A 16431-nucleotide genomic window follows, 5' to 3' on the forward strand; every position below is an offset into this window, starting at 1 on the left:
CTCTACAATTATTGGTGGAAAACAAACTTCATTATTGATAAATGATTTCAGAACGCATTGTGCAACCAGTATCCTCAACTAAATGTGATGATGGGAAATAACATCAGTTTTTATTATATATGTCCATTAGCCCTTTAGCTGTCTGGATAAGTTTGTAGCTATTGACATAACACAATTAAATCTTTATCATAATAAAATAAAGCATGCCTCTCACTTTATATTTTCTGAAAGTAGGCATCTGGTACATTGTAAAAGTTTCACTTAATAGGACCCTTGGTGTAACGTGCCACCTATACTTATTGGCACCTTTGTGTAATTTTGTGTATTGTGAAAAAAATTAATGTAAATTAATGTTTGTGCACAGAATGTAATTAGATGTGTAGCCACTCCTCTTTTCACCACTATTGACTATGGGTACATATATGCACAGAGCACATACATACAGAGGCATGCATTCATAGTGCACATATACTGAGGCATGCATGCATGCATAGAGCACATACATACAGACACATGCATGCATAGAGCACACACACATATACTACTGTTTGTACACACGTGTGTATATATGTAAAATATATATATATATATATATATATACACACACTCACACTATGTAATACTTACCATATATATATATACACACACTCACACTATGTAATACTTACCATATATATATATATATATATATATATACACACACTCACACTATATAATACTTACCAGTCTCCTCTTACTCATCTCGTCTAAACTCCCGGCACAGTACAGGACCTGTGTGATCATCACGGTGACATGATAATGCAGAGCTATTAATGTAATGTAGGCGCTGGGATAGTGGGGGCCCTGGGCAATTACCCAGTTTGCTGCCTCCGCTAACGCCAGCTCTTGATGGGTGCGTCGTGCCAGGGGAACACTAGGGAGAAAATTTGCTGTAATTGGGGTATTTAGATACAGGGGTAGGAATGAAAAGTGAACTTTTACTTGGGTGAGATGCCCTTCTTTTACTAGCTGCAATTATTTGGCACCCATTAATGTATTTGAAAGTGTTCAATATGTGCAGATATAAAGCTGTGTACACAAGACATGTGAATGCTGATATTTGCACTTGTTTCTGTATACACCCTTTCCCATAGTGTTCTGGTGTCTCTGTGTTTATCCATGGCAGTGCCACAAATTTACCATGGTTTTTCCATGGACCTGTATTGTGATAACGCACATATTGCATAATTTTATTTGGTTATGTTAATCCCAAATATAAAAAGGATTGTACGTTCAGGAAATAAGCCAAGTTACTTATAATTCAAAGTAACAAAATAATTTAAACAAGAGCTGTGACTTGGGGATACAGATAACAACAGATGACGTCTGTGTTCCTGACTATCTTAGGTAATCATTTTTTAGCAGCTATAAAATCTTAGCAAATAATCTGTATCCAATATATACAGGCCTAAACACTGAATTAAAACACTAAGAAGGAAAAGTTGTGGAAATATGGGAATCACAGGATCAATAGACATGTTAATTTTATGGAAAGAATAAAAAAAAGAAACAACATTTTCAAAACATCTTTCTCCAAATTGTCCAAGGAGCATTTGTTTCAACACCACAACACCAGGCGTCATGTTGAGCTGTGAGCAGCCTGTGTAGCTTAAATGTTCTACCATGGCCTTTAGCATTTTTGGACTTGTCTCCCATCGAGCACAACTGAGATATCATTGGTCGGCAATTTTTGTGTGTAAGTAAAGGCTCTTTTCTGCCCACTCTTCCATAAAGGCCACCTCTATGGAGTGTACAGCTTATTGTGGTCATATGGACAGAAACTCCAGTTTCTGCTTGGGAACGCTGCAGCTCCTTCAGGGTTACTTTTGGTCTCTGTGCTGCCTCTTTCAATAATGGTCCCCTTGCCTGGGCTGAGCGTTTTGGTGGGTGGACCTCTCTTGGCAGGTTTGTTGTGGTACCATGTTCTTTCCATTTGAAGATAATGGTTTTGAAGGGGCGTCGGGGGATCAACAAAGACAAATTTTTTTTATGACCCAACCCTGCCTTGTACTTCTCAACAACTTTGTCCCTCACTTGTATGGAGATCTCCTTGGTCTTCATGGTGTTGTTTGGTTAGTGGTGCCCAGGCTCACTGGCCCATAGGGTACAGGGGAATCCCCCGGTGGGTCCACGTGCAGTTCTGGGCCCCCAACCCCACTATATGGGCAGTACTTGGCATAATTCAATTGATTCAATCTGTACAGAAAAAATCAGCACCTCGTTATTCATTAACGATGTGCAATACAAAATAATATTGTGGTGCCGTGTTAGCCAGAAAAATAGATGTAAATACTTATGTCCCCCCCAAAAAAAAAAAAAAAAATTGAGAAAAGTAATCAAGCAGTGATACCTTTATTGGCTAACCAGAGAAATTATATTTGCAAGCAAGCTTTCAGGGCTCAAAAGGCCCCTTCATCAGGCTAGATTACAAGAGTGAATTACTGAGAAGAGATGGCAACATTTAAATAGAAATTACAACAGGACATGAGGTGATACAGGCCAAGGAAATTAAATTAAGGTTTTTGTTACACATGTAAATGAGGTGGCAGTGTTCTATTAGAGATCTGAAGACCTTCTTGTGGAGGTGTGAACTGTGTCCATGTATTGAGTCATGAATCCAGGTGTCAAATTCAGTCCTGTTGTTAGAGAATGAAACAAATTTATACTCCCAAATTTTCCTTTCTCTGTCACTATTAAAATGACCTTTCAATAATAGGACTTTTAGATCTGCCAAGCTGTGTCCAGGTCTAGAGAAGTGTATTCCTACAGGTGTGTCCAGCTCATTTTTTATCGTATGTCTATGCAGATTCTTCCTTGTTTGTAGTTTTTGCTTCGTTTCTGCTATGTATGTCCTTGCATTGCGCCTTGTACATTGTATCATGTACACGACATTGGAGGATGTACATGAAAAATAGTCCATGATCTTATAGTCTTGATTTGTGTTGGTTATGGGACTTTATCTGTTGGTGATATGTGGGTACCATCTCTTCTCAGTAATTCACTTGTAATCAAGCCTGATGAAGGGGCCTTTTGAGCCCTGAAAGCTTGCAAATATAATTTCTCTGGTTAGCCAATAAAGGTATCACTGCTTAAATACTTTTCTCAATTTTTTTTTTTGGGGGGGACATAAGTATTTACAGTTATTCATTAACCAAACTATCCAGTTTATTATTATATAGAGATATTGTGAAGGAGGGTAGTGTAATATTCGTATGCAAGTGAAAAGTGGGCCCCTCAAAGTCAATGTTACTGGTGGGCCCTTAGCTCCCAATTCGCCACTGGTGGTGCCTCTTGGTTAATGGTGTTGCAGCTTGTGTGGCCATTCAGAAAAGGTGTGTATATACTGACAGGCCATGTGACACTTAGGTGGACTTCCCTGTACTAAGCATGTGACTTCCAAAGGTAATTTTTTTCACTAGTAATTTTTAGGGATTTCATAGCAAAAGGCGTGAATACATATGCACATGCCAATTTTTAGTTATTTGATCCCATAAATGTAATTTATGCTTTCATTTTTTCTCACTTCACCAACATAGACTATTTAGTGCTGATGCATCACACACAAATTGTAGTTCAAAAACATTTCAGCACAGGTTGTAAAATAGCAAAATAGTTAAAAAGCCAAGGGGGGTGGAGGGTGACCCGTATATTCTTCCCAGCAGATCAGTACATGCCTACCAATTTGAATTTTCTGCTTTGATACTTGGGGACAACCTTCTTTGTTGTTATTTTATCCCATAAATATATATTTGTCTCACTTTACTTCACCAACTTATATTATTTAGTGTTTAGTGTTGTTTGGTGTTATTTTATCCCATAAATATATATTTTTCTCACTTTACTTCACCAACTTATAATATTTAGTGCTGATGCATCACATAAAAATCGTATTACAAAAATATTTAAACACAGGTTGTAATGTAACGCAATAGGTAAAAAGCCAAGTAGGTGAATACTTTTGCAAGGCACCATATAACAATCCCAGTTGTTTTTTTTTCACTTTCTTGTTTTACAGTCTCGAGGCTGCCAGCATTGGGTTTATCATCATTATAGACAGACGGAAGGATAAGTGGAGCTCAGTGAAAGCATCGCTTACACGTATAGCGGTATGTTCACAATTTGTCTGTTGTTCTTTGCCATTGTCTCCAATCATGTCTCCTAGTTATTTTCTCATAGAAAACTAGTCTTCAACCTAAATCTTTTCTCTTCCTGGACTTGAGTTCTCGAATGGAGCTGTCAGACGCTCGAATGTGCTTCACTCAAGTACCGAGTATAATGCAAGTCAATGGGAAACTCAAGCATTTTTCAGGAAGATCCTAAGAGGATAGCTAAGGAGGCAGGACAATTGCTGAAATGGATGGAAACAGCACTCTATTGGAATGGGAACAGCTTGTGGAAGACGCCTGGATGCATCTCTGACTTCCAGGTTGCTGCTGGGAACATTGTTGTCAGTGTATTGCTCCATTTTTACGGACTAGCAAAACAAACAAAACCGAATATAAAATGGATTGCACAGGAACAAATGTTAGGAAATATTCTTTCTTCTATAATGACTTGTATATAAGGCAAAATTAAAAAGAAATGAAAATACAATGACTCCTCCACCCCTTAATAGCCGGGCCGTCTCTTTTCCCCGTTGCCTATGACTACAGTAGATGACATGGTAGAGGGTGAAATAAAACTACACCACTGGTAGTCACCGGTAAATGTAATTTTAACTTTTTACTACCTTATCTGGGCATGTAGTATGTGTGACATGGTCAGACACATCCTGTTTAATTTATGAAGGAGGGACTCTGACGAAGATAGAACTTTTTGGTGATAATTCTAAGCGGTATGTGTGGAGAAAACCAGGCACTTGCTCATCACCTGCCCAATACAATCCCAACAGTGATACATGGTGGTGGCAACATCATGCTATGGGGGTGTTTTTCAGCTGCAGGGACAGGAAGACTGGTTGCAATTGAAGGAAACATGAATGCGGCCAAGTATAGAGATATCCTGGATGAAAACCTCTTTCAGAGTGCTCTGGACCTCAGACTTGGCCGAAGGTTCACCTTCCAACAAGACAATGACCTTAAGCACATAGCTAAAATAACAAAAGAATGGCTTCAGAACAACTCTGTGACTGTTCTTGACTGGCCCAGCCAGAGCCATGACCTAAACCCAATTGATCAGAAACCTGAAAATGGCTGTCCACCAACGTTCACCATCAAACCTGACAGAACTGGAGAGGATCTGCAAGGAAGAATGGCAGAGGATCCCCAAATCCAGGTGTGAAAAACTTGTTGCATCATTCCCAAGAAGACTCATGGCTGTACTAGCTCAAAAGGGTTCTTCTTCTCAATACTGAGCAAAGGGTCTGAATACTTATGACCATGTGATATTTCAGTTTTTCTTTTTTAATACATTTGCAAAAATGTCTATGTTTCTGTTTTTTTTCAGTCAAGATGTGGTGCGGGGTGTACATTAATGAGACAAAAAAATGAACTGTTTTGAATTTACCAAATGTCTGCAATGAAACAAAGAGTGAAAAAATTAAAGGGGCTGAATACTTTCTATACCCACTGTAAGTGCAAGGGCTACTAAAAATTAGACCTTGGTGGTGGTCAGGCTGGTAGTGGTCAGGCCTCTGCTGATCTTGGTACTGCACAGATTGAAAATGACAGTTCTTTTTTCTTTCTTTAATAAAGTGCCAGACTGGCGAACCCCTTAACCCTTGGCCTAGGAACTTGCCGCTTGTGGGTGTTCTGGGGAACAGTTGCCCTCCTTCTCCCTCTGGCCACCCCACTACCTCTTCCTGCCTGTTGCAGTATTGCAGATTCCTCACCCTCTGGACTGCTGTCCTTGCTGTGAACGGCACCTTCCCAGATTGGGTCAGTGACTCTACCTACTTGTCTTCCACTTCAGCACTCTGGTCCTCTTGACCTTGGCCCACAGTCTCGGTCTCTGCATGTTCACTTCCCCGTCCGTTACCTCACGCCTTGCTCTTTTTAAATTAAGTATATAATATTTGCCCTCAAATATTACAGTTTAATAGGGAAAAGAAAATATGTAGCCCTGAGAAGGATTTTGTTTTTAGATTGCAGCAGTATACCTATAGAAGGACTGAAATAAACCCTGCCTATATTCTTTAACAACATCACTTGTTTGCAACTGTGTCTCAGCATCTACCTCTTGAGATATTAATTGCCGTTCCTCACCGTCGTCTTCTTCTGACCATGGCTGCTCGAATATGTGGGCAACACTACACACAATATCCTGATGTCCCTCTTCAAATATGCAGGGCTAAAGGCCAGAATCAATAAATGGAAATGTAAAGAGCGCATTGGAGCATCTTAGAATGGGATCACTTGCTTCCTGGGACTCGCAATGGTGGGAGGAAGGAAGATCAGGGTGTAGATTATGTGGTCCCGACTGGACCATATGGAAGACAGAGTGGTGCTAGGAAACATACTGGAAGCATTATCTGCAATCCACCTGTTCTCACTGGTCTGGCTTCAAGAGTGGTGACCTACGCACCACTGCAAAGTGGGACAGGAAGCTAGGTTTTGTGGATGAGCGTGTTTCTTGTGCTTCCAAAGCAGGCACAGTTTCACCTAGACCATGACCTTGGCCTCTGCATGCACCATCAGCAGCACATTCACTTCCCCATCACTTACGGCATGCCTTGGGCATTTTAAATTTTATATATATAATATATGCCTGCAAACTTTCCGGTATTAATAGGGAAAAGAAAATATGTAACCCTGAAAATGACTTTTGTTTTTAGGTTGTAGCAGCAGTATACCTATAGAAGGACTGCAATAAACCCTGCCTATATGCCTCTAAACCAAAACTGTCCCTCCTCTACGAGTTATCACTACAGTGAATGCAGGTAACAGCAGTTTTATTAGAGAAAGGACAGTATGTAGCCCTGAAAAAGACTTTTGTGTTAATGGTGCAGCAGTGGTATACTGGAATCGAAATTAACACTGCCTATATTCCTGCTCTAATCTAAAGTCTTCTTCCTGGATCAACTGTCCCTGAACTGCTTCCAGAGGAGAGTTTGCCAAGCATCGAGTCATGGGTCTTAGACCCCATGATGCGCTGCAGCCAGCCAATCACAGTAATGCCAGTAGCCAACATGGCTACTGGCATATACTGTATGTGTGGTTGGGACATGACTATGGCGCTTAAGCACCCGAGTTACTCAATCAAGTAACGAGCATACTCGAGCACCGCGATGCTCGATTGAGAATCGAGCATTGGCGAGCACGTTCCTTCATCACTAATCTCTACCTCTAATTTCAATTTTCCTTGATTTTAACTATTTTTTTATTAACTTGTTTAAAGAAATGGAGTTGTTCAAGACTTTGATACTGGGGACCAGTCCTTAGTCATAAAAATCGGTTAGGCGGGACAACCTAGTCTTGGACCCTCATCGATGAGATATTCATGATCTTTCCAAACAACGGGTTTTCAATGTCATAAGCCCAGAGAACATGTTTAATTTATTCCTGTAAAAAACTTAACAAGGCATCATCTCTTAGAATACAATATTAAAAACTAAGTCTTTATTAGGAAAGGGGCTTGATTCATCAAGACTGATATACACCTGTTTTGACGAACTGTGCTATTGTCATGCTGCAGCTCTGCAGGTAAATGCAAACTCCACAAGATGGCAGCAGAGTGGAGGGAAGACTGAAATTCTGCTCAGAGCAGACCAGCAGCACTGCAGCGAGGCTACTACCAGATGGCAGCAGAATAATCAAACAAACCGGGTCGATACCAGAGAGTAGCGTAGTACCAAGGGGAATACCAAACACAGCCAGAGGAACAAAAAAAGGTCACTACCGGTCAGAAGCAAAGTACCAGAAGCAAGAGATATGATCAAGTCAGCCTAAGCAGAGTTGAGTACCGGGGAGTCCAAACACGAAGGGAAACACTGTGTCGGGGTGGGAAGAGAGGAATGAACAGACATGGATAAAGTCAGCACAGCAGGACAAATCAGAGTATCACCAGAGTCAGCTACTCACGCCGTAGGCAGAAAATATAACTGACACTGCCTGCAGGATGCAGCGCAGAGAAATAGCAGACCTGACACCAGAACAAGGCAGAGAAAAGTTAACCCCTGACATGACCAGACTGGGAAAAGGAGAGACAGGAAAATCCCGGTCTGGATCATGACCGCTATACAGTAAGATGTGCTAAATTATTTATGAAATTTGTGCTTCTTAATCAATTTGGAGCATCTTTCAACTGCCATGCACCTCCGCCAAAAGTTTTACATCAGTCAGAGACCGGAATACATTTACAGTGTAAGTTACAGCACCTTAGTGGTGGAAGTTATTAATTAAATGGATGCGCTTGGTCACACTTCATTCCGCCCTCCTCAGCCCACTTTTCTAAAAGTTGTTAGAGCCAATCTGGAGTGGTATAAAAATGTCAAAAGTCGCAGTGTTTTTGCTCAAGAATTTTCTTACATTTCAAGCTGTTTTACACTAGGATTTTAGTGAAAACAATTTGAAGAACTGGGCCAAAAGTGCTTGAAGGTGCCTTTTATTGTAGTGGCCCTGAGTGCTGTATGCCTGAAAGTCTTCTGTCGGAAGTTAAGTCATGAAATACTTTCAACATGCAAGTATACCTCTGATGGAAGGACAAACTAAGATTAGAATGCTGCAGTTATTCTAGGTAATTTCCGAGCTGAATATCTAAGAACTTGATCATAACTAGATAAAATAGGATGAAGGTGATGCACACAGTAATACTCTTCTCAACATTGGAATTGCAGTTAAAGGAAAAGTAATGGAATGGAATTATGGAAATCACAGCCCAAGCAAGGAGGACATTAATCAGAGAGGCAGCACAGAGACCAAAGTTAACCATGAAGGAGCTGCAGAGTTCTCAAGCTGAGATTGGAGTATCTGTCCATACGACCACAATAAACCGTACACACATAGAGGTGGCCTTTATGGAAAAGTGGGCAGAAAAAAGCCTTTACTTATACACAAGAATTGTGTACCAATGAAATCTCACATGTGCTTGAGGGGAGACAAGTCCAAAGATGATGCAGGCCATGGTAGCACGTTTAGGCCACGCAAGCTGCTCATAGTAGCACAAAAAAAATGTGGTCTGGAGTGGTCTTATTGGAAAAAAAGTCTCCTGGGACTTTGGTGAAATGGCCGTACTACTGGATCCACTACCAAATCAATGTAACGCCGAGCTGTTAGTGTACTTGTAATGAAGACTAGACTGTTATGAATGAGTCACCGTAGGAGGCAAAAGCAGAAATACAAGCTAAGTCCAGAAAACCAGAGAAGTTGGCAACTATCAGATTGCAGACCCCTGAACCTATCAACACAACTAGCAGTAGCCGTGGGGGGTTCCTACGATGCCCTAGACCCCTCGATCACAGCCGGAGAATTACATAGGCCTAAAGAAAGAAAGGGGAAATCTAAACTGCCCCAGAGCAGACCCCAAAGCAATAGGCAGCCCCCAACATATAATGACGGTGAAGCAAGATGAAAATACTAACACAGACAGAAAGATAGACTGAGCAAAGACGGGGCCCAAAACTACCTAGATAGGAAAGGACAGGAAGGCTGCTGTCTGCAATCTGCCAAAACCCTATCAAAGACATAAGCCAACAAGCTGATATGAAAAAGGCCCTGAAGCAGCTAGGCTTCAAAAACTAAATCAGCACTCAGGTATTTTCAGAAGACAGAGCTAAATGAATTCAGCACACCCCAGCAGGGAATGGCAGAAATCCAGAAAAACAAAGTCAAAGCACCAAAGCAAAAGGCCGAGCAGCAAACTTAGCTTTAGAGGAGCAGGAATTCAGACTGGTCTCCAAGGATCCCACAGAGAAATCACCCGCAGGCCAGAAGGGCGTCGGCAGCCTTATATCCAGTCAGTAACTCCACTCAGCCAGTCATCATCATCAGCCTCAGGTGTTTGATAATCAGGCTCACTACCTTTCTTTACCAGAAGAGGGAGTTCCTCGGGCCTCAGTAATGAAGGGGAAAATGAACTCACAACACTAGACATGTCCGGCTACCATACATCATGCCACCCCACACTGATTCCAATAAACCTTTTATTGTCATGATTTAGTTTCTTCTACTGTTTGATGTCAATATGATACAAGTCAATAATACTTACATTTCTCATTGGTAAATGTAATTAAGCTGTGAAATGACTAATCAGTACTGTGTGCTATGTAGTGATGACAGCATTTCAGTGGCTTGTAATGAAATGTAAAGAAAGGGAAAAAGGACACAGTATTTTAATAATATTCATATCTCTTCTGATTCTTAGGGAGCCTTCCCAGGGAATCTGCAGCTGGTTTTTGTGTTACGCCCATCTCGATTTATACAAAGGACTATTGCAGACATTGGAATTAAACTCTACAGAGATGACTTTAAAATGAAGGTACCGGTAAGCGTGTATTTTCATCTTGTGTTCAGTGGCATGTGCTCATGTGTATCACTTTGTGTCATTTATCCTTACTTTCTACACCTTACAACATCAGTTTCTGCAACTCATGTGAGAAGTCATTGATTCTGATCCTGATATTCTTACACAGTTCAAACCCAATTGATAAGTTGCGTTCCCGTGCAGTCGGCGGGCGCGTCAAAACGACACATCTGCATACATCTGCATGTCCTGTGTACCCAGTGTGAAAGATAGGTAAGCAGGACGCATGCAGAAGTAGGTAGACCTAAACGGAAGAAGTGCGGAAGTGGGTGGAGCTTCAGGGAGGAAGTACGCAGCCGTCCGCAGAGCCCCGGTATGCAAGTGTGAACTTAGCCTTAAACATGGCATGCATTAGCTTTTTGATTGCTTTGTTTATTTATTTAGGCTTTGTACATAAAATGGATCATCCTATCTAAGAAATTAAAGGCAAATCATTACTCTTGGATTAGTGGAGGTCTGGTCTCTGGGACACACACTGATCTTTAAAATTAACTATATTAGTCCTGTGGCCCCATAAAAAGTTTGGCTGTTCAGGGAACTGTATTATGGAATAATTGGGGTCACGCCGAAGTTACTTTGTGTGCGGGGGGGAGGGAGAGGGTGGTAATGTAAATGGAAAACCAATGAAGAGGATGCAGTATAGAAAAAAGACTCATATACAAAAAAAATCAATCCTTAAAAGATACTTTATTGACCAATCATTAAAAAGTTTTCAAAACGTCAAAAAACAGGCAAACAAAAATAGGCTTATTGCTGATTTTCAAAATCCAGCCACAAACACTAGATAGTCGTTCCAATGTCATGTAGAGGGTCACAAACCTATTTGTCCCTATAGGGCCCTATATCTCTCTCCTACCTGACAGCGGAGGTTGGCACCCTCTTGATACGCAAATGGCGCCCCCGCTCCTCGGCGGCTCTCCCTAATCACCCTGTTGACTCCTATCTAAACAACATCAGCTTGGAGTACAACAGATGGCCGGGGACAAAAATATAACAGATAATAACCCCGTGCCACAAACCACCAAGACAAAAATGTGAGGAATAGTAACTGGAAAAAACTCTAATTTTTGGCAGATTTGTAAACATTTGCTTTGGGAGGAAAAGGGGTCTAAATAACCCTATTTAGGTGTATAGAAAAAAGACTCTTACTTCTCAACATTAGTGATAGTGCCAGAGGTCAGGAACCTACCTACCATAAAATTATGGCACATAATAATAATATGCTATCCATACAAGATGACAATAACCATTTTCTTATTACAGAAAAATGCTCTTTCCTAATTTGTCATTTACTTCTTCCGTCCTGCACTAATCATTCACACTCAAAAATTGCTCAAATCTACCTACAGTTCTGTCTTCAGTGATGGATCAGATCTTACCTGCTGCCTATAAAAGAGGGAATAGATGGAAAATGGAGGGAGAAAAAGAACACAAAGTGACACTGTGAAGGGTTCTAGTGGCTAGAGTCTACAGAAAGGAAACAAGTCAAATATTGATTTTCCTCATGTACACATATAACAGTCTATTCAGGAAAAGTTACCTGAAAGTGCAGTTACCCTTTAACCCACAGAGGGCTCAGACATGTGTCTTTCAGTCTTTTAGGAATGGAAGGCAGATTCTAAATTCAGTCATGGCCGAAAATGTTGGCATCCTTGAAATTGTTCCAGAAAATGAAGTATTTCACACAGAAAATCATTGCAGTTATACATTTTGTTATACACATGTTTATTTCCTTTGTGTGTATTGGAATAACACAAAGAAACTGAGAAAAGAAGTCAAATTGGACATAATTTCACACAAAATGAGCTAGACAAAATTAATGGGACCCTCAACTTAATATTTGGTTGCACATCCTTTGGAATAAATCATTCGCTTCCTATAATCATCATGAAGCTTCTTACACCTCTCAGCTGGAATTTTGGACCATTCATCTTTTGCAAACTGCTCCAGCTCTCATATTTGAAGGGAGCCTTCTCCCAACAGCAATTTTAAGATATCTCCCCAGTTGTTCAACGGGATTTAGATCTGGACTTGATGGCCACTTCAGAACTCTCCAGTGCTTTGTTTCCATCCACTTCTGGGTGCTTCTTGAAGTATGTTTGGGGTCATTGTCCTGCAGGAAGACATGACCTAGGACGCAAACTCAGCTTTCTGACACTGTGCACTACACTGTGACCCAAAACAAGTCAAAACACCCATTGCCAGAGGCAGAAAAACATCCCCAAAACATCTTTAAACCTCCACCATATTTGACTGTTCGTACTATGTTCTTTTCTTTATAGGCCTCATTCTGTTTTCGATAAACAGTAGAATGATGTACTCTACCAAAATGCTCTATCTTGGTCTCATCTGTCCACAAGACACTTTTCCAGAAGGATTTTTACTTGCTCACATACATTTTGGAAAACTAAGTCTAGCGTTTTTATGTCTCTGTATCAGCAGTGGGGTCTCCTGCCATAGCGTTTCATTTAATTCAAATGTTGATAATTTGCGCCGACTCTGATGCACCCTCAGACAACTTGAATGTCTTTAGATCTTGTTTAGGGCTATTTATCCACCATCCTGACTATTCTGTGTTGCAACCTTTCATCAATTTTTCTCTGTTGTCCACGTCCAGGGAGATTAGCTACAGTGCCTTGGGTTGTAAACTTCTTGATTATGTTGTGCACTGTGGATAAAGGAACATCAAGATCTCTGGAGATGGACTTATAACATTGAGAATGTTGATATTATTCAATAATTTTGGTTCTCAATTCCTCAGAAAGTTCTCTTCTCCTGTTTCTCTTTTCCATGCTTAGTGTGGCACACAGACACACAATTCAAAGATTGAGTCAACAGCTCCCCTTTTTATCTGATTTTAGGTGTGATTTTCTTTTTGCCCACATCTGTTACTTGCCAAATGAGAGTTTGAACGAGCATCATATGCTTGAAACAAAGTTGTTTACCCAAACTTTTGGAAAGGTACCAACAATTTTGTCTGGCTATTTATGGGATTTTCTGTGAAATTATGTCCAATTTCTCTTTTTTTTTCTCAGTTTTTTTGTATTGTTCCAAAACACACTAAGAAAATAAACATGTGTAAAACAAGGCACGTATAATTGCAGTAATTTTCTGGATGAAATACTTCATTTTCTGGAACAATTTCAAGGGTGCCAACACTATTGGTCATTACTGTATATTTTGAATTTCAGATCGAATTAGATTTTTGCATTCTGCCTCAATGTTCCCTATTTTTATTATTCTCTTAATTTCTGTTACTATTCTTTCTGATGTTGAGAGATTCAAATCAGTGTTCTAAACAAAAGGAAGAAAAGATGAAAAGGAAATTGTTGGTTTATGTTTCCTTTGGATTTAGCCTTTGATTGATTTATCTCTTGCTTGCCAGCCTCTTGATATTAGTGAGTTTCCCCAAGTTTTTTCTCTTGGTTTCAATGTTAAGAAATTAAAGTAGCTTTAGATTACATGGTTAAATTGAGAAACACATAGAGATTTATCAAATTCATCCTTTCTATCAATTTTATATAATTATTGTTAGGTTCACTATAAGCATCAATGTCATTTATCATTATAACTGTAAAGAACACTTATCTATGTAGATGTCTAAACTGCTTTTCCTCCACATAATTGGTCCCTGTCCTTCGTAAGTTCTTGACTTGGAAGCGATCCTTGTATTGATCACACAAATGTAAAAATGTAAATGAGATAATCTTTAAGACATCTCTTTTTAATAACTAAATTTAGTCTGATTTTTGCAGCCTCTTATTGTCAGAGACCTTCCATTAAATGTAATAACTGAGATGTCCGACTTTTCACCCCTTTAATGTCCTTTTTACATTTTTAGAATGTGAATTCCAAAAATGAATGCCATACTCAACATGATATCTTATAAGAAATATATAGAGGGGTCATAATACACTGGGATCATGGATTTTATTTCTCTTTTTACCCTGTTTACTTTTGCTGCTTCTGAAGTCTTTCTCTTCAGTTATATCCCATTTATTGCATTATTATGATTACTGCATTACTTGACATTTTACTATTTTTAATTGAATCTGCCATGTTCTTGCCCATGTTGACAGCTAATTTTAGATCTTTTATGTCATATTTTACAATCAAATTTAATTTTAACTATCCAATACAGTTTTATGTCATGAGGAAAAAACTGACACTTTTCTTTGAATCCTATACATAAGGTCATTAATAAAGAGATTAAAAAGAATTGGGCCTAGTACTGATCCTTATGGCTCCACACTACTGACTGTAGTCCACATTGAGTATGTATCATTTGCAATTACACTTTGTTTTAGTTCATTAATGGGGTTGATGGGGTTGTCTCAGAAAACTTTATACCAAAAGCGGAGCTAGTTTAAAAAACCCAGAAACTTAGTACTACTTTCCTTCTCCAGGTCCATCACAAGATCTGTATCATAGCTCCACTCTCAGTGTTTTGCCTGCGGCAGTGATGTCACGTCAACAGCTCTGCAGCCAATCACTGAGTTCATCAGGTCGTGCTTTCTACATGGGCAGAGATGCCCAGCACAGTTATTGGTTGCAGCGTAACTGACGTGATGTCACTACTGCAGCCAAAGAACATGGACCCATTGACGGACCGGGGAGGGTAAGTAATATTTGGTTTGACATTTTTTTAAATAACTCAACATATCGATTAAAGTTTTCTGAAAGGGGGCAGCCCCTTTCAAAATTGGGGTTGATTATGACATGGTTGTATTGTACAGTATCAAATACTTTGTTAAAATCTAAAACCCACTAAATGGATAAAAGTATTGGACTTTTCCTAATTTTTGGGTTCAAGTTCTCCAATCATTCCCATTGACCGGTGTATAAAATCCAACCCCTTGCCAATACTTACATTTTTAAAAGGATGGGTCATAAAGAGCTCATTGAATTTGAGTGCGGTACTATATAATAGGATAAATATTCCACTATCAACTGTGAGTGGTATTATAAATAAGTGGAAGCGTTTCTGAACATCAACATGTAGACTATGTACAGACACAGAACGGGGTTGCTGAGAAGCTGAAGTGCATATTGTATAAAAGTCACCAATTCTCTCCTGACTAAATAAGTGCATGGTCCAACCCTCTTCTGACATTAATATCAGCAAAACAATGTGCATAGGTAGCTTTATGGTATGGGTTTCCATGGCTGAGCATCTGCATGCAAGCCTTACATCACTAAGCACAGTGCCAAGTACCAGATGTCTGGTGTACAGCATGACACAACTGAACTCTGGAGCAGAGGAAACATGTTTTGTGGAGTGACGAATCATGTTATATGTAGGGTATGCTAATGGACAAGCTTTTAGACAACGTTACCAGCCTGTATAGCATTTAGTCACCAGTAAAGTTTGGCTTAGGAGGGACAATGCTATGGGATTGTTTCTTAGGGGTGTGCATAGGCCGCTTAGTACAGTTTCAACACATCAAGACATTTTACACATTTATTTGTTCTTAAACTTTGCGTGTGAGAATAGTTTAGAGAAGGTCCTTTTCTGTTCCTACATGATTGTGCTCAGTTCGCAAAGCAAAGTCCATAAAGACATGGTTAGGATAGTTTTCCTGTTGAAAAACTTGACTGACCACATAGAGTCCTGACTTCTACCCCATCTAACATCTTTTAGATTAACTGAAATGGAGATTATGAGCCAGAGCTTCTCATTCAACATCAGTGTCTGACGTCACAAATGATCTTATAGATGAATGGGCAAACCTTACCACAAGCATACTCCAAAATTTTGTAGAAATCATTCCCTGAAGCAAGGATGCCGTTTTTTGCTGCTAAGGGGGACCAACCCAGTAATAATACCTATGGATTCAGAATGTGATGTCATTTAAGCTCCTGTAGGAGGAATGTGTCTCAATACTTTTGTCCGTATCACATCATTTGCATGACCAACATTCAGATTAGCACTTA

The 16431-nt window shown here is 39.8% G+C and overlaps 1 protein-coding gene across 4 annotated transcripts in view; it reads left to right on the top strand.

Moving 5' to 3' along the window:
• MCF2L2 (MCF.2 cell line derived transforming sequence-like 2) overlaps positions 1–16431 on the top strand; it is a 474009-nt gene that overhangs the window by 103050 nt on the left and 354528 nt on the right. For 3 of the 4 annotated variants that reach the window (XM_073578748.1, XM_073578751.1, XM_073578752.1), the window contains exons 4-5: positions 4055–4145; positions 10339–10458. In XM_073578748.1, the coding sequence (XP_073434849.1) occupies positions 4055–4145; positions 10339–10458 (211 nt within the window). The remainder of the gene's footprint in view (positions 1–4054; positions 4146–10338; positions 10459–16431) is intronic. The other variant, XM_073578750.1, reaches the window with a different exon arrangement.

Source organism: Dendrobates tinctorius, unplaced genomic scaffold (assembly GCF_039654945.1).
Source record: "Dendrobates tinctorius isolate UK_male_01 unplaced genomic scaffold, ASM3965494v1 ptg000060l, whole genome shotgun sequence".
In the NCBI taxonomy this organism is placed as follows: Eukaryota; Metazoa; Chordata; class Amphibia; order Anura; family Dendrobatidae; genus Dendrobates; species Dendrobates tinctorius.